General features: G+C 37.5%; 4 protein-coding genes, 1 long non-coding RNA gene and 1 pseudogene across 7 annotated transcripts; 2 read left to right on the top strand and 4 right to left on the bottom strand.

Moving 5' to 3' along the window:
- On the bottom strand, positions 1,262–1,837 carry LOC104767462 (dirigent protein 22-like). Its single transcript, XM_010491486.1, has one exon. It carries the CDS (start codon positions 1,835–1,837, stop codon positions 1,262–1,264), a length of 576 nt encoding a protein of 191 aa, XP_010489788.1.
- On the top strand, positions 2,885–4,437 carry LOC104764961 (annotated as a pseudogene).
- On the bottom strand, positions 4,444–5,085 carry LOC104764960. The gene has a single exon (XM_010488576.1). The coding sequence runs from the start codon at positions 5,039–5,041 to the stop codon at positions 4,520–4,522; it is 522 nt and encodes a 173-aa protein (XP_010486878.1). The 5' UTR covers positions 5,042–5,085; the 3' UTR covers positions 4,444–4,519.
- Positions 5,376–13,491, bottom strand: LOC104764957 (fatty acyl-CoA reductase 2-like). 2 transcript variants are annotated; one of them, XM_010488573.2, is made up of 10 exons: positions 13,432–13,491; positions 12,821–13,259; positions 12,635–12,738; positions 12,345–12,544; positions 12,157–12,257; positions 11,874–12,075; positions 11,672–11,802; positions 6,371–6,401; positions 5,760–6,251; positions 5,376–5,675 (listed from the first exon to the last, which is right to left on the bottom strand). In XM_010488573.2, exons 2-10 carry the CDS (start codon positions 13,251–13,253, stop codon positions 5,519–5,521), a joined length of 1,851 nt encoding a protein of 616 aa, XP_010486875.2. In that variant the 5' UTR covers positions 13,254–13,259; positions 13,432–13,491; the 3' UTR covers positions 5,376–5,518. The 2 variants fall into 2 exon arrangements, with proteins under 2 accessions (XP_010486875.2, XP_010486876.2); XM_010488574.2 differs by lacking the exon at positions 13,432–13,491 and having other exon boundaries at positions 12,821–13,394.
- On the bottom strand, positions 14,207–16,577 carry LOC104764956 (serine/arginine-rich SC35-like splicing factor SCL33). 2 transcript variants are annotated; one of them, XM_010488570.2, is made up of 6 exons: positions 16,495–16,577; positions 15,856–16,024; positions 15,615–15,692; positions 14,991–15,149; positions 14,741–14,865; positions 14,207–14,590 (listed from the first exon to the last, which is right to left on the bottom strand). In XM_010488570.2, exons 2-6 carry the CDS (start codon positions 15,999–16,001, stop codon positions 14,478–14,480), a joined length of 621 nt encoding a protein of 206 aa, XP_010486872.1. In that variant the 5' UTR covers positions 16,002–16,024; positions 16,495–16,577; the 3' UTR covers positions 14,207–14,477. The 2 variants fall into 2 exon arrangements, with proteins under 2 accessions (XP_010486872.1, XP_010486874.1); XM_010488572.2 differs by having other exon boundaries at positions 14,741–14,860.
- On the top strand, positions 16,796–17,239 carry LOC109131028. Its single transcript, XR_002036763.1, has 2 exons — positions 16,796–17,017; positions 17,185–17,239. It is a non-coding gene; the product is annotated as an uncharacterized LOC109131028 (long non-coding RNA).

Here is a 17,251-nt window from a genome sequence, read left to right as displayed (position 1 = left end):
ATATATCCAAAGTTTTTCATTTGACAAAGGATATGATGAATTTTTTGTCAGCTTTGATATTTTTGATAAGCCAATTTTGATTTTTTTGATAAGGAGATATTTAAACGTTTCTCTCCGCCAATGGAGGATGGTTATTATAGGGATATGATGACTCCATCAATGGTAGATGGGAACATTTAGTACATCAAAGATGGTGATATGGATGACCAGTAATATTGATGCTGTTGGTGAAGCTGGTTTGATGTGGAGCAAATCCTTTACAGTCCTATAAAAAAACAAAAAAAAAAAACCTTTACAGTGGATATACCAAATCCAGATAGATATTTCCTATTACTGTAACGTTATATATAATCGAAGAGAAGAAAACTTCTCCACACTAAAAAGGTTTCGGAGCTCGCAAAAAGCAGGTTCAACGACAAGGGAAGATCTATGGCGCAAAGTCATGGGATGGATCATCGCTTGGTAAAGCTACAACCTTTTCTCCGCGACTTCTTGAAAGAAGCCAACGAGATGTTCACAATGTTTGTTTACACAATGGCTACTTGTGATTACGCTGACGCCATCTTAGAGCTGATTACAGATGACGAGAGTCCTCATGAGAAGACGCTTGATTTGTGTAGAAACTAGGTTTCTCACAATGAATTTGTTTGAAGGGAGAAACAAATTCACTTAAGAACTCTCTCTCAAAAATCGAATCAAAACTAAAAAATAAAGAAAATTGAAATCTCTTGGAAAACAAGCTAGAGTTTTGCTCAAAAACAATGAAAAATTAGATCTATTGTATTAATTGCTGGATGGATTACAAGGAGGGGGACACCCCTTTATTTATATGCTTTTCTAGATTACAAAATATGTCTATTTTCCTAGTAGATTGGAATACGATTAGGAAAGTTTCTTCTTTTCCGCTAGGTCGGCCATAGGACGACTTGGGAAGTCGGCTGTTCGTTCTTGGATTGGGATTTATGATCATGTTGGATCTTAGTTTGAAGGCTGAACTTGATGTTGGGCTAATTTACCGGGTTAGATGACCGGTTTGTCTTTCGGTTTAGACCGATATGTCGGAAGTGCCAATTCCCGCACCAACAATTTGAGATAGAAATTATTGTTTTTAATTGTTTTTTTTTGGACAATATAAATTATTTAAGAATGTGAAGGGGAAATAAATTATAGAAGATTATATCATTTTAATATTTTTTAAAAGGTACATTGAACCAAAAATGGCATATAATCTTTTAGCTTTTAAATGTTCTTTGTATACTAATCATGGATGCAAGACAAATACATTGTATTCAAGAACAGCATTTCCTGTCTTAGCATCTAACGAATGAGTCTTTCCTTCAGCATATCCTCTAGCGAATCGAAACACGCCGCTGCCTCCGACCACAGGCATTTCTCTGATATCCGAAAACACTAGGTTGCGTCCAAGAATGCTAATCGTGCTTCCGTTGTATTCTCCTTCCGTGAACACAAAATGGAAAATCATCAATAATCCTAATTCGTTCTGAGATGCGGATACGGTCATGCCTTGCGCATACCCTATTCTCTTCGAGTTTACATCGGGAAGAAGTGTTAAGGGATCGTCCATTACGAACACGGAGCCAAAATATGTTTTAGATGTGTTTGTTTGGGCGGCTTCGGCTACTTTCACTGCTGTTGGGTTGCGACCGTACATGTCATGGAAGTAAAAGTGAAGATGGGTTAGCTTCTCTTGGTTTAGGCCTAATGAAGATGGTGATAAGATTTTTGAGAAGGTTTGACTTCTTATAAATCCTAGTGTCGATAAGTATAACGTGACAAGCAATAAGAATGGAACTAATTTTGATATAGTTTTGGCCATTACTAGGAGATGGATATATAATAATGTACCACAAAGTTTGAAGTTTCAGTTCGTAAATTTGTGAGCGATATAACGTTGTTATATACGAATAATGTGAACTTTTAGTTTGTGGGTTAATATGTTTTGTGCATCTGTGATCCATATGAAACGTGGTCTACCAAAGTTAATTGTGAATCTTACTAACTTAATTATTTGCTATAAGTAAGTTTTCGGAGGATATGATTTATGTGATAAAAATAACAAATTTGTAGCAAGATTTAAATCATGGAACGGAAGGCATAACTGTTATATGAATTCTGATTTGTTTCCTCTCGTAAAACATTGACCTTTTAGATTTGTGCATATAAACATGCTATCTCGAGTTAATAGAGTTTTTTTTTCTTTTTCCAAAGGGCCAATAGTCCATGCAAGTGATATGGGTTTAACGCAAGATCCACAATAATATAACTTTTGAGTAAGCGCCGTTATGATTTGGCCTCTTTTTAATTATATATTGGCATCGTTGCAATCTTTTACGTCATGACATCTCTCGAAGAGCATTTGACTCTGTTCATCACTATAAATTTTGAATGGCAAAATTATTTGGCTATTCCACATACTACGGAAAGTAGTTCGGGTTTGGATGGGGACACTCCCGTTATATTTAATTTCCATTATTTATTTCAAAAAGAACAATATGTTTGCATGGCCACCCATAATCTAGAAGACTAAAAAAAAACACATCAAACGTATCAAAACTAAAGTATGCATCCATAGCATGACTTTCTTGGGACGAGGATCATGGATGAATAAATATACTTGTTCAATAGCATATGTTATGTTCCATGAGAAAATAAAATTTCACATGCCAAAGTTATCGACTAATGGCAATAGTTTGTTGGACTCAATTAATGAAGTGCTGAAAAGTCAAAGAACGTGGAAAATTACATTTGTCATGTCTGCTGACTATAATGTTTAGCTCACCAAATTTTGCAAAATTGAAAACCAACGTGTGAAGAAATCTATATATAAAGTAAAGGGATAAAGAAAAGAAGAAGAGCAAAGGAAACAAAGTGGTGAAGAGAGAGATGAGAGGCGCATTACCAAACTCTTACACTTTCTTCTTCTTGTTCGTTGTCTTAGCTCTGTTTCCTCATGTGTTCTCGATCAATACTTTGTCATCTACAGAAACTCTGACAATCTCAAGCAACCGAACCATTGTCTCTCCCGGTGATGTCTTCGAGCTTGGTTTCTTTAAAACCACAACAACAAGCTCTCGAAATGCTGATCGTTGGTATCTTGGGATTTGGTACAAGTCAACTTCTGCTAGAGCTTATGTATGGGTTGCCAACAGAAACAATCCTCTTTCCAAATCCACTGGAACATTAAAGATCTCTTACGATAACCTCGTCCTCCTTGATCATTCCGATGCTCCTGTCTGGTCAACGAATCTAACAAGAACGGTGAGATCTCCAGTGGTGGCAGAGCTTCTCGCTAACGGCAACTTCGTGCTTAGAGACTCCCAAAGCAAATATCAAAATCGTTTCTTGTGGCAGAGCTTTGATTACCCGGTGAATACTCTGCTCCCGGAGATGAAAATTGGTCGGAATCTCAAAACGGGACACGAGAGTTCCCTCAGTTCTTGGAGAAGCCTTTATGATCCCTCAAGCGGTGGCTTCACGTTCAAACTAGAAACTAAAGGGCTACCTGAGTTATATCTTTACAAGAAAGAGTTTCTATTATACCGATCCGGACCGTGGAACGGAGTCGGGTTTAGTGGTATACCAACCATGCAAAAGTGGAGCTACTATGACGTTGTTAACAACTTCTTAGAGAACAGAGAGGAAGTTGCTTACAGTTTCAAAGTCACTAACCAAACCCTCCACTCGAGAGTTACACTGAGTTCCGAAGGGTTATTACAGATGTCCAGATGGGATTCGACATCACTGGAATGGAATTTGATTTGGATTTTACCTAAAGACGAATGCGATCTGTACCAAATTTGTGGTCCTAACAGTTACTGTGACATAAATACGTCACCGAAGTGTAACTGTATCAGAGGATTCGTTCCAAAGAATATGACGGCTTGGGCTTTGGGTGATACATTCGATGGATGTGTGAGGAAGTCACGATTGAACTGCCACGGAGATGGTTTTCTTGGAATGAAGATGATGAAGCTGCCGGATACAAGCACAGCAATCGTGGACAAGAGAATTGGGTTGAAAGAATGCGAGGAGAGGTGTTTAAAGGATTGTAACTGTACCGGGTTCGCCAATAAGGATATCCGCAATGGTGGGTCAGGTTGTGTGATTTGGACTAGAGAGCTCAGGGATATGAGGAATTATGTCGCCGGAGGTCAAGATCTTTATGTCAGAATAATTAAGCCTCTATAATTAAACATGTAATTTTAGATATCCATATCAATATCCACTAAAAATATTTAAGAATAATAATACAAATTTGGGTGAGGGTATTATTTTGGAATCCATCTTCGAGAAGTCCATATATGATTTAAATTTCTTATCGGATTAGATCCATAAATTATGTTGCATATGCATTGTTAGTATATATGTTGGACTAATTCAAATGATGGATAAAAACGTAAAATATATTTTATGGTTCTTGCTTCTTGACTACCAAAAAATAAATTGGTAACATTCATATTACAAAATAGATACATCAACATGAGTGAGTATTAGTTTATTACTCCAAAGAGACTGGAGCACCAATATTGCTCCCAACTCTATGGACACAATCGTTCCATGTTTGTTTGCTTCTTGGAATAGCCTTAGATGCAATATCTTTGTACTCATATGTGGAGAACATAAGCTTAACAATTCCAAGATGGCAATCTTTGCCAATCTTCAATATATGACGACAACATTCATCTGTAATTGGCGTTGACGTCGTCTCATCTATCATGTTTTTGAAAATCATATCACTGCATTTTGAGCTCGGCTTTTCCACGCAAGCCTGAAGAAAAACGAGTTGTTTGTGCGAATAATGGTGAATAAGCTCCGTGTCATATTTCATTGCGGGTGACTCAACTTCTTCGAATGGAGCTTCATCGGGAGATTCAACGTAAAATTCAAAATCTGTTGGAGACATGGCCACATCTTGTGGTACCTCTTCTGAATATGGATCGATTTCCTGGGAAAAAATTGGATTTACCATGTAAAACATTACTATAGATACAAGCATTACCATGAGAAGAGACTTTGCCATTTTTTGCTTTTAGTTTTGGATGTAAGATTTTTTTGTTGTTGTTGTTGTTGTTGTCAAGTTTTAGATGTAAGATAGGTGAAAAGAAACAATAGATGTTTTATAGGACAATCGATAAAGGTATTTAATTGATAAAATTACGTTTATTCGTTAATTGTTTTATGTTACGGACTTCATAAACCTCAAACATTTAATAGTTTTGTTTAAAGTAACGTTTACACTAAAATTTGTTTAAAGTAACGTTTACACTAAAAGACTTGTAAGATCTTTACAAGTTGTAACTTTTAACTTGTCTTGGATAGTTGGATCGAACATAAGTAGATTTCGGGCAAACTTGTAGAGAACAACACTGACTTTATCTTCAAATTATTACAAATCAAAGTGATATATATTAAACACAATACACGATTACACGGAATGAAGAAAAAAAAGAAAGATAAAGGATTGATTTTGTTTGGTCTGATTTAGTGAGATATGAATTTAAGCTCTTCCTTTCAAGACATGTCTTCTTAAACCGGGAATGTGAACGTTTGTAATGTAGTCTTTCCAGTTAATGCTTCCAACATCAAATCCAAACTCTCTCTTCTCGTCCTCTGACGTCTTCTCCATTAATCTCTCTGTATTGCTGTTATCAAATCTGTAAAAGAAACCAAAACAAAACATGAATTAACTTTGCCGGTTTACTTTAAGAATTAGAATACATATATGAGTTCTGTCTTACCTTCCACCATAAAAAGTGTATGGCTCATAAATAGTGGCAAGGTGTTTGGCTTGTTTAACTGATTTCTTGCATATAAACTTTAGCTTCTGCATCATCTTACTATCCGCTGAGCTCATACCACTCATCAACCCACTCCGTTCTTGAGCATCTCTCCACAAATGATCCGAGAAATCATCAACGGAATTGAAAAGTTTCATCAAACGCACCATGATAGGATCACCTTTGGAGTCCATGCACGGGGATGATTTGTAGTGGTTATAAAGAAGCTCAGCTAAGTCTTCGAAAACCAGCGGATTTATGGCCGAAGAAGCGATCTGATACACGTTTATGTCAGGTTCCGGATCCGTCGTTGCCATCCCGTGCTTTGCTATGGCAGCTAATGTCGCATTAACAACCATATCAGCAGGAACCACATCTAGAACTCCTTTTGGATCAACCAGAAACCCCGTGAGTTGTCCCTTCCCGTAACATAGAACTATAGGATCCATCATCCTGAATTTTAAATAGCATATAACACAATTAAAGAAGAATCAGTTTTAGTCACGTATACATTAACACATATATATATATATATATATATATATATGCAGAAGATTAAAATACAGTTTCACCTGTTTCCTTCCATCCATCCAGGGAAAGGGTCTTTGTTGTTAAAAGTAATTCATCATCACTTTCACATGTGCTACAAAGATTTACTGAAAGTCAAAAAGAGAAGGTAATTAAATAGGACGGTGCTTCTATTGTTGAAATAAGAAGTGGTGGTTGTTATGTTTGTCAACAAAAGTGGGCTGCAAGCTTCCTATAAATAGAGAGAGATCAAGCGAGAGCAAATCATCCCATAGCATCCAATATAATAAAGAGAAGTTGCAATACTAAGCAACATATAAATAAGAGAGTGTGTGAGGTTTGGAAAAATAACGAGTGGTGTGAGATTTGAGTGTTTTTACTATAAGTTATAAACTTTGTATTGTGAGTGATTTACAAATAAATATAAGAGTGTTTTATTTAGTTGGCTTATATATTTGTGGTTAATTTATAAATTGTGTATTTACAAGATACCAATTATACTTTAACCCAATATTAAACCGATTAATTTCTCAACATTTGGTATCAGAGCGAAGTCGATCCGACCAACTCTAATATATATTTGTTTAGTTGTTATTTGGAAGCTTTTGGTAAAATCATGACGGATTTTACTACCTCTATTGAGAAGCTCAATAACAACAATTATGGGTCATGGAGTACTCGCATGAAGTTTTATTTGCTCGGACAAGATTTATGGGATATCGTTAACGGAGCTGAGACGACACCACCAAGAGAAGCAAGAAGCACAGATACAACTTCCGACACCTCAACCTCAACACCGGTACGACAAGATGCTGCACCTCAAAGACCAACGAGTGATCATGACGCCTTAAAGAAGTGGAAGGTCAAGGCTGGTAAAGCCATGTATGCTTTAACCGTGGCTGTAGAAGAAGATTTTCTACAACGGATTAAAGATGCCCGAACACCAAAAGAAGCTTGGGACATATTGACGGCAATCTTTGCGAAGAAGAATGACGCAAAATTACAAAGGCTTGAGAATGAGCTTTTGTCTATCTCCCAGAAGAATATGACCGTGAGTCAATATTTTTCAAAAGTGAAGTCTCTTTGTGATGAGATTTCTAAACTAGATCCTGAAAATTCTATTACTCAGACAAGAATGAAAAGAATTATCATTCATGGTCTGAAGCCAGAATACAAGAGTATTATTACGGCAACTCGGGGCTGGGCTACCGAGCCAACTTTAGCAGATCTAGAGAATTTGCTAATGAATGAGGAGGATCTAGATAAACCCACACTTAGCCGACCAACCAATGGTGAAGAGACAGCTTTATTCACCAATAAGAGAAATGACCAAGGTTATGGTTATGGTCGTGGTCGAGGACGTGGTCGAGGTCGCGGTCGAGGACGCGGACGTGGTACCGGGAGATTCAACGGACAAGAACGAGATGCTCAAGGAAACCATGAGAGAAGTTTCCAATCAGGGGGAGCTCGAGGAGCTCAAAATAATCAAGGTGGTCAGAATCGATGGCAACAAAATAATAATGAAAGTGATGCATGTTACCATTGTGGCAAGAAGGGACATTATGCAAGAAATTGTTGGTCAAAGAAAGTTGAAGGAAATGCTGCCACAAGTTCAAAGAATGAAGGACATGGAGAAGAAGATTGGGAGTTTGAAACTTCTTTCTTTGCGGAGGAAGTGGATCTTGATGATGGAAGAGAGGAAGACTCAATAAAAGAATTTGCACTCACCGCTGTATGCGATCACTCAGTCGACTACAAAAATGATTGGATCGTTGACTCTGGGTGTTCAAATCATATGACAGGAGATGTGTCAAAATTAGTGAACATCACAAAATACAATGGAGATCGTGTTATTATAACAGCTGATAACACACAATTGCCAATAGCCCATGTTGGTGAGACAAATCTACCACAAAAGAATGGACATGAAGAAATTCAACTTCGAAATGTTTACCATGTCCCAGGAATGAAGAAGAACCTGTTATCCGTACCCCAACTCACAAGTGCAGGCAACTACGTACTGTTTGGTCCAGAAGATGTGAAGGTGTATCGAGAATTAAAAATTATTGGCACACCGTTCATAGAAGGACCAAAAATGAGGGCTATTTATGTGATGTCAGCAGAAGAAGCCTATGTTGAAAAAACGAGGAGAAGTGACACTGGCGACTTGTGGCATGCACGACTCGGACATGTCAATTACAGCAAATTAAAGATTATGATGCAGAAGTCGATGTTGAAGGGACTCCCACAACTTGAGATGAACCATGAGATTGTGTGCGCAGGATGCCAATATGGTAAGGCACATCAATTGCCTTACAAGGATTCAAATTTTAAAGCTAAGGAGCCGTTGGAGCTGGTTCATTCAGATTTGCTGGGAAAAATCAAACAACCATCAACACGTGGTTATCAATATTTGATAACCTTTATTGATGATTTTTCAAGATACGTATGGGTTTATTTTCTAAAGCATAAAGATGAGGCTTTAGAAAAATTTAAAGAATTCAAGACCACAGTAGAACGTGAGCTCGGTAAAACGATCAAGTGCCTACGCACTGATAATGGAGGAGAATACACTTCAAACGAGTTTAACAACTACCTTAAGGAGGTTAATATTCGGAGACAACTCACTTGTGCAAAAACTCCACAACAAAATGGAGTAGCCGAAAGAAAGAATCGCCACCTCGCAGAAATTTGTCGAAGTCTTCTGCACGCTAAGAACGTTGATACAAGATTTTGGGCAGAATGCATGAAGACGGGTGTTTATATCACCAATAGGCTGCCACAACCAAGATTGGAGTTTGTTTCACCATTTCAGAAGTTATATGATGTGAAACCAACGGTCAGTTACTTTCGAGTATTTGGATGTGTGTGCTATGTTTTTATTGCCGATGAAGATCGCAGTAAATTTGACAAGAAGGCCATTCGCTGCATTTTTGTGGGATACGACGAACAAAAGAAAGGCTGGAGATGTTGTGATCCCAATACAAACAAGATATATGTCTCACGAAATGTTGTATTCGATGAGGCATCTTCGTGGTGGGCAAACAAGGTAGCTTTACCAGATACGCATGAGTTGCAAGAAAAATTACAAACGAAGTTACAACTAGAATCGTCTCCTGGCAATGAAGACACAGAAGAACAGTTACCGTCACCTCAATCGAACGTTGGATCCAAGTCAAGAAGCCCTTGGAAAACAGGTGTTCATGAAACACCAAATGAAGTGGAGACCACTCAACAAGAAGAACAACAAGTGGAGCCAGTACAACCTCAACTACGAAGGTCTATAAGAGAAAGACGTAAAAATCCAAAGTACATAAATGCTGCGTATGCTGAAGTTAAAGAGCCAACTACATTCGAAGAAGCGTCAAGGAATCCAGAATGGAGAAAAGCTATGGAAGAAGAAATTTTGGCACTAAAACAAAATCAAACTTGGAATTTAGTGCCTAAACCGGAAGGTGTTAAACCAATATCCTGCAAATGGGTTTACAAGCTGAAAACTCTTCCAGACGGTACAATCGAACGATACAAGGCCCGATTAGTTGTACGTGGATTTTCTCAAGAGTATGGTATAGACTATGATGAGACATTTAGTCCAGTGGCAAAGATAACCACAGTTCGTGTGCTACTAGCACTAGCCGCAAGTAAGTCATGGAATTTATGGCAGATGGATGTGAAGAACGCTTTTCTAAATGGAGAACTTGATCGTGAAATTTATATTGATCAACCCCAAGGATTCGTAAATCACGAAAAACCAGAGTATGTGTGCAAATTAAAGAAGGCTTTGTATGGTTTAAAGCAGGCGCCTAGAGCATGGTACGGGAAGATTGCGGAGTTTTTAGTCCAAAGTGGTTATCATGTTGCCCCATCAGATTCGAGTCTGTTCGTGAAGATTCAAGGAGAAAAATTATCAATTATTCTTGTATATGTCGATGATATAATCATCACCGGAGATGACACGGGCGAGATTCAAAGGACAAGGGAAAACTTGTTTGTTCGATTTCAAATGAAAGAACTTGGTGAATTAAATCACTTCCTAGGATTGGAAGTTGAAAGAACAAAAGACGGCATATTTCTTGGTCAACAGAAATATGCAAGAGATCTCATTCAGAAGTTTGGGTTAGCTGAGTGTAAACCAATCACTACACCAATGGAGCCAAATTTGAAGTTGTGTGCCTATGATGGAAAAGACTTGGATGATACAACAATGTATCGACAAATCGTAGGTAGTCTTATCTATCTTACTCTTTCTAGACCCGACATAACTTTCGCTGTAGGCGTTGTTAGCAGGTTCATGCAGAAACCGAAGAAACCACACCTTGAAGCAGTTAAAAGAATCTTGAGATATATCAAAGGCACGATTGATTGGGGACTCCTTTACAAGAAAGGAGTACAAAGTAAGCTCAATGGTTATTGCGATGCTGACTATGCTGGAGATCATGACACTCGGAGGTCAACTACTGGATATGTATTTAACCTTGGTTCTGGAGCTATATCATGGTGCAGTAAGAGACAACCTACCGTTTCTCTTTCAACCACAGAAGCAGAATATAGAGCAGGAGCAATGGCAACACAAGAATGTGCTTGGTTGACTCAACTCATGAAAGATTTAAACCAACCGATAGAAGATGGAGTTCCATTACACTGTGACAACCTGTCAGCAGTTCGTTTAGCCGAAAATCCTGTTTTTCATGCTCGAACAAAACATGTGGAGGTACATTATCATTTCTTGCGAGAAAAGGTACTTCAAGGAGATATTGTCATGAAACCAATCAAGACACAAGATCAGGTTGCAGACATCTTTACAAAAAGCTTATCTGCATCTAAGGTTATCGGATTTCGAATGTTACTTGGAATGACTACACGCACAAGGAAAGTTGATAATGAGGGGGAGTGTTAAAAGTAATTCATCATCACTTTCACATGTGCTACAAAGATTTACTGAAAGTCAAAAAGAGAAGGTAATTAAATAGGACGGTGCTTCTATTGTTGAAATAAGAAGTGGTGGTTGTTATGTTTGTCAACAAAAGTGGGCTGCAAGCTTCCTATAAATAGAGAGAGATCAAGCGAGAGCAAATCATCCCATAGCATCCAATATAATAAAGAGAAGTTGCAATACTAAGCAACATATAAATAAGAGAGTGTGTGAGGTTTGGAAAAATAACGAGTGGTGTGAGATTTGAGTGTTTTTACTATAAGTTATAAACTTTGTATTGTGAGTGATTTACAAATAAATATAAGAGTGTTTTATTTAGTTGGCTTATATATTTGTGGTTAATTTATAAATTGTGTATTTACAAGATACCAATTATACTTTAACCCAATATTAAACCGATTAATTTCTCAACATTTGTAAGTGCTTTCGATGACACTAGGCCTTATGATAACCACAGGTACGTCTCCTCGAGTACTATTGATCATCATCTCACCCATTGCTTTGGTGAAAACATAAGTGTCTTGCCATCCATATGATCTTGCCCTGTTTTATTAATTGGTGTGTTTAAGGTTGTTGCAAAATAGTTAAGATGAATATTTAGAGATTATTTATACCTCTCTAGACCGAGATCCTTCAGCTTCTGCGCCTCATCTTGATTTTGAGTCCCTTTTCTAGCAGCTTCAAGAGCTAACTTCATCTCTCTATCAACATCTAATGCTTTTCTATTTCCTTCGAGGAAGTTCTCAGTTGCTATACAGTCTCCCATTGAGAATGGCTTCTCCATGATCCTTCCTTGTCTTTGTCCATTCACATAAGCTGCACACATTTTTTTTTTTTAATACATCAAATGAAGAAACTGAATTATCAGGAAAACTCTGTTTAGTTACATTCACGTACCTGTGGATACTTGCAAGAACAATTTGAGTTTCTTGCACTTCTTGGCGAATCCCATGAGGTTACCGGGTCCTCTTGTGTTTATGTCCAGAGCAACATCGTATCTTCAATCTCCGCCACAAAGACAACAAGATTAGTAAATCAAGATGTATATAGATAACTAAACAAGAGAACTAAAAGCAAGCTCCAACCTTTCATTGAAGGTTGTATTAGCAGCAGAGTTGATAATCACATCAACTTCTTTCGCAATCTCCTCAGCTGAATCTGCCTGCAACCCAATGTTTGAATCGCAAATGTTTCCCGTCACAGGGATGAGTTTTGTTAACATGAAAGACATGTACGATGCTCCGTGAGTCTCTCTTAGAGTATTAAAAAGCTCTGCATCTAACACCTGTAAAAGGAGCGATCCCCTTGGTCAGAGTCATGAACATTACAAGGTACATAACTTGACTAACAAAGAATCAAAATGAATAGGACTTACCTCGTTCTTTAGCCGCTCTATCGCAGCTTCTTTGTTTTTAGCTTTAATCAAGAGATATATCTTGCTGACATCTGGAGCCATTCTCAAGACTTTCTCAATAAGCACTAGAGGAGACATCGAAAGAGAAATGAATTAGAGACAGAGAGTTGCGAAATATAATAAACCATACATGTAGTTCTTTATTACCTTTAGCTAAGAAACCGGTAGAACCAGTGATTAGAAACTTCTTCCCTTGGAGGAAACTGATTATGCCAAGTCCTTCTTTCATCCCCACCATAGCAGCGCCACTAAAAGGCATCAAAGTCTTTACACCATTGATCTCGATGGTTCTCCCGTTCCCGTTTGGAGACAGAACTAATGTCTCAGCATCCATAGCTGGCGGACTCGGTTCCCTAATCAGTACTTGACCTCTGTCTTTCAAAAGCGAAGAAACCCGAATAGGCCTCTCTGCGTTACTGTCTTTCCCACCGTCACCACCACCACCTACACGACACCATGTTAAGCCTAACCTTTTCTTCTGCCTAACCAATGTAGACCAGTCACAAGGGTTGTGCGATCTAGTAAGTTTGTTTGATGCGGCAATGAAGGAGGAAGAAGAACTCAAGAAGAGAGCCTCCATCACAAGCTAAGAAGAAAAAAGAAATAGAGAAAGGGTCATTTCTAAATAAGACTATCAAAAATATCTGCCGACACTGTACGATTCTAAACATATACTACATTTCATTACATTTTTATTTTGAGAAAACAGAAACTTGTTGGTTAAGAAATTGGTGACACGCTTAACCTAGAAAGCATACCTTTGGAGATGAACAACTAGAAATGGATTAAGTAAACCTAGACAGATTTAAAAAAATTTCTTATTTTGTTGCCGTTAAGAGACAGGTAACTTTTGTTTTTATAAGAGGAATGAAAGATTGGTTAGTTCTAAGGACAAAAGATGATGAAAAACTTCCTCTGTTTTATAGGCAAACAAATATTTAATAAATCAACTGAAACAAAGATTGCCTTACGATCTTCTTTCCAACATTTGATCGGCTTCCTACACGTGATTTAGATTTTAAAGAAAAAAAAAGAAAAGAAATCAACCAATGATAAATAGCTAACATGAAAAAAAAAATTCTCAAATCTTCGTGTTGGGAGTTAGGTAATTCACATCACATCTTAATGGTTTGAGGATTATATGGCCATCTTAAAAGCATTTTGGAGGAAACTTAAAAGCCTCCCTTATACTAAACAACTTACCTCCTCTTATTAACTGTGTTGTATAGACTCATGGTTTATGTATAGTTTCAAAATAGCAATACAAAATTATATCAGGGTCAAAATATAATTTAAATGGTCAATTGTGTTATTAATTTTTTTTATAGGGGTCAATTTTGTTATTTTATCAGGGTCAATTTGATTTTTTTCCTAAAAATTCAACTAAATTTATAATTTCACATACTTCTACCCTAGCTCCGCCCATGAATACAGTTATTGGAAAAAACGATATGCGAACAAAATTCTCACCATAATAGTTTTTGGAATCAGATACAGTCATTCCACTCTTCATAATGTCGTGAAAACTCGAAATCAGTAAACCGCTATTTCATTCCGGTAAAAACAGGATATAATAATCACTAGCATAGATGTCAACCGTTTAGATACAAAAGCTACCATAACGTGCTAAGGAAATGAAACCAAACAACACACATGGTTTCTCCTCTGCTCCAACCATGATTTATTGTTCTTCCACAACAGTCTCAAAGAGTAATAAATCACAAATGCTTACTTACTCATATATTACTAACTCCCACAGTGTAACACCAACACCAGACCCCATCTACATCATCACCTGCTTAGGTCATAGCATGTCACCTTCAGTATCCGGGACTCGGGCTTCTGCTTCTTGATTCATACCGAGACCTTGAGCTTGACCTTGAGTATGATCCCTCCCTATCCCCCCGGGAAACCGATCTGCTCAAAAGCAATATCATATGTGCATATCCCTAAGGGTTAGAACCGATCTCATAGTAGATTTGGTTATACATTAGAGACTATTTCCCCCAAACAAAAACAATCAAAACCTAAGACCGAAACTGGGATTAAGCATCTCTATCACAGTACCTTGAATGGCGCCTATCATCATATGGTGAACGCGTGAAGCTTCTTCTGTAGTTTGGTGAACGCGAATAGCTTCTTCTGTGTTTAGGTGAACGTGAATAGCCAGGAGATCTTGTAGATGTTCTGCCCTTGAAATTGAAATTCAATTGTTTCAACAAACCCAAAACAGAGAGAAAGCATTGAACAGTTGAATAGTTATAAAGTTATTTAGTATGTTAATCGACAGGCTAACTTGGTGAAATTCAAGCCTCACCTTGATCGTTCTCTCATTTCAGAGGGCTTCTTTCTGTTCTCCTCTGCGAATACAACAGTAATTTCACGTCCAAGGAGAACATAGCCATCTAAATGATACTTTGCATCTGCAGCATCAGCAGGATCATAGTACTGCACAAAGCCGAAGCCACGAGGCTCCCTGCAAGTTGATAGCATCAAATATCCGGTCTACAAATCTAAAAAGTACATATCCTCTAAACCAAATTTGATGTTTGAGATTTAGACAAGGAAACTTCAAACTAGAACCCACAAGAAAAACTTAGAAGTACAACCAACACAGGGGAACCGATTCAATTGAATCCACTGTACTAACTTTGACTTTGACAAGAGCATCTTCAAAATGAAATAAAAACCAACTTCGGAAGTATTAAATCATCATCAACAGTACTCACTTACCCTCTGTAGTACCGAATATAGATTTCTTATTACTTCATTGATCTCATGCACATACATCTTCCTACTTCTTCATCTTCAACACTTCCAATAAGACAACCAAAATTTGATAAACCAATAGACTTACACTTACAAAAAGGCTAGCTGGCAAGGACAACAAGAAGTCATACAAACGGAAAGAAACTAGTGGTGAGAAGTTGTAATCACTCACCCAGTGTAATAATTACGAGGTATATAGACATCCTTGAGACGACCAAGCCGCCCAAATGGTCTGCGAAGATCATTTTGCCTGAAATATAGTAAACAAAAATTTGAGTATTTTAAAAAGTCAAAAGATGAAGACTTCCAACACTTCTTTCTTTCGAACTTAATCAATTACACATATCCAAAATAATTGCAATGCACAGATAACCGAAAAAAAAAAAAAAATGTGTAGATCAGTCTTTTATTACCTACAGTCGTGCCGGAGATTGCGAACCAGTAGACTGGTAGGGGGATCTCTACTCCTTCCTCTGTAATAGCCCACTGGACTTGGGCTTCTGTAACTTCTACCATAACTCCTTGGTGGTGAAGGACTATAGCTATAGCTCCTCCCCATTATCACTTAAAAGTTAAAAAAACCTGTCAAAATCCATCAAAAGAGAGCTAAACTTGTTTAGTTTTCAAATTGGAGACAATAACCAAAATTTAAGTTCAGGAGAGAAACATGCACAGAAATCAAAACAATAGTGACAATTTCCAGCTAAATTAACATTTGTTTTGATCAGAGTACCTAAAATTTTCTCTTTTAAAACAAAAAGACTAAACGAAAAGAGACGAATATAAGAGATGCGATGATAAGAATCGAATACATATATATAATTATACAAAAAATAAAGCATAAGTAAAACGAATCATGATCAGGACGAACAAAGAAGGAGGCTTCAAAATAGCATGAAGATAATGCAAACGAATCTAACAAATGTTTCCTAAAAACAAAACGGGACGAAAGAAGAGATTCATAGCATAAGAAACACAGGTTGATAAAGTTTTGTGAAAACGTTCGAAGCAGATTAACACATGCAAAAACTATATGATCGTGAAAACAAAACCTGATGACTGATGATGATTCAACACTAAGAGAAACGCAGTTCCGTCGCCGGTGCTCTCTCACACATGAGATTGTTCTACAAGAAGATGATTGTGTATATTCGAGAATGTTCTACAATGGGCCTTTTCATTTATCTACAATAATGGCCCATATAAGCCCATCACGTTTTCTTTTGTTGGGTTAGAATCCAAATCGACCGGTTCTTAATTTTTAATTTCTGGTTAAAATTACAAACCAGGCGGTTCCCAGAAAACCCTACAAAAACGTCTTCTTCATTAGTCAATGTTAAACCCTACAAAAACTTAAAACCTACACAAAAAAAAAAAAAACGAGCTCCCAACTCTCTCTCGCGTCCGCCATTGGAGATATGGGAGTACCGTCGAAGAAAATTGCTAATGGAAAACGTCACGATTCTACAAAGTCCTTTAAACCAACGAAGAAACCGTTTAAGAAGACGAAGGACGATTTAGCTGCTAGGTCTGAAGCCGCTCTACAGCTCGAAGATGTTCCTGACTTCCCTCGAGGTTTGTTTTCTCCTTCTAATTTCTGTTTTTATTTAAGCAACTATTCAATTTTGTTTTGCTTTTACTCGGTGTTATGATGTGGTTAGGTACCGAAATATGAAATGGCTCTTAGTTCTGAGCATCCCCTTGAAGTTACTTAATTGCTTATATGCTTAATTGATTGTCAGGTGGAGGTAGTTCTCTGAGTAGAAAAGAGCGTGAGAAAATTTATGAAGAAGTGGATGCTGAGTTTGA

This window comes from Camelina sativa, chromosome 19 (assembly GCF_000633955.1).
Source record: "Camelina sativa cultivar DH55 chromosome 19, Cs, whole genome shotgun sequence".
In the NCBI taxonomy this organism is placed as follows: Eukaryota; Viridiplantae; Streptophyta; class Magnoliopsida; order Brassicales; family Brassicaceae; genus Camelina; species Camelina sativa.
The sequence above is the reverse complement of the archived record's forward strand: the minus strand, read 5'-3'. Positions and strand labels throughout refer to the sequence as shown.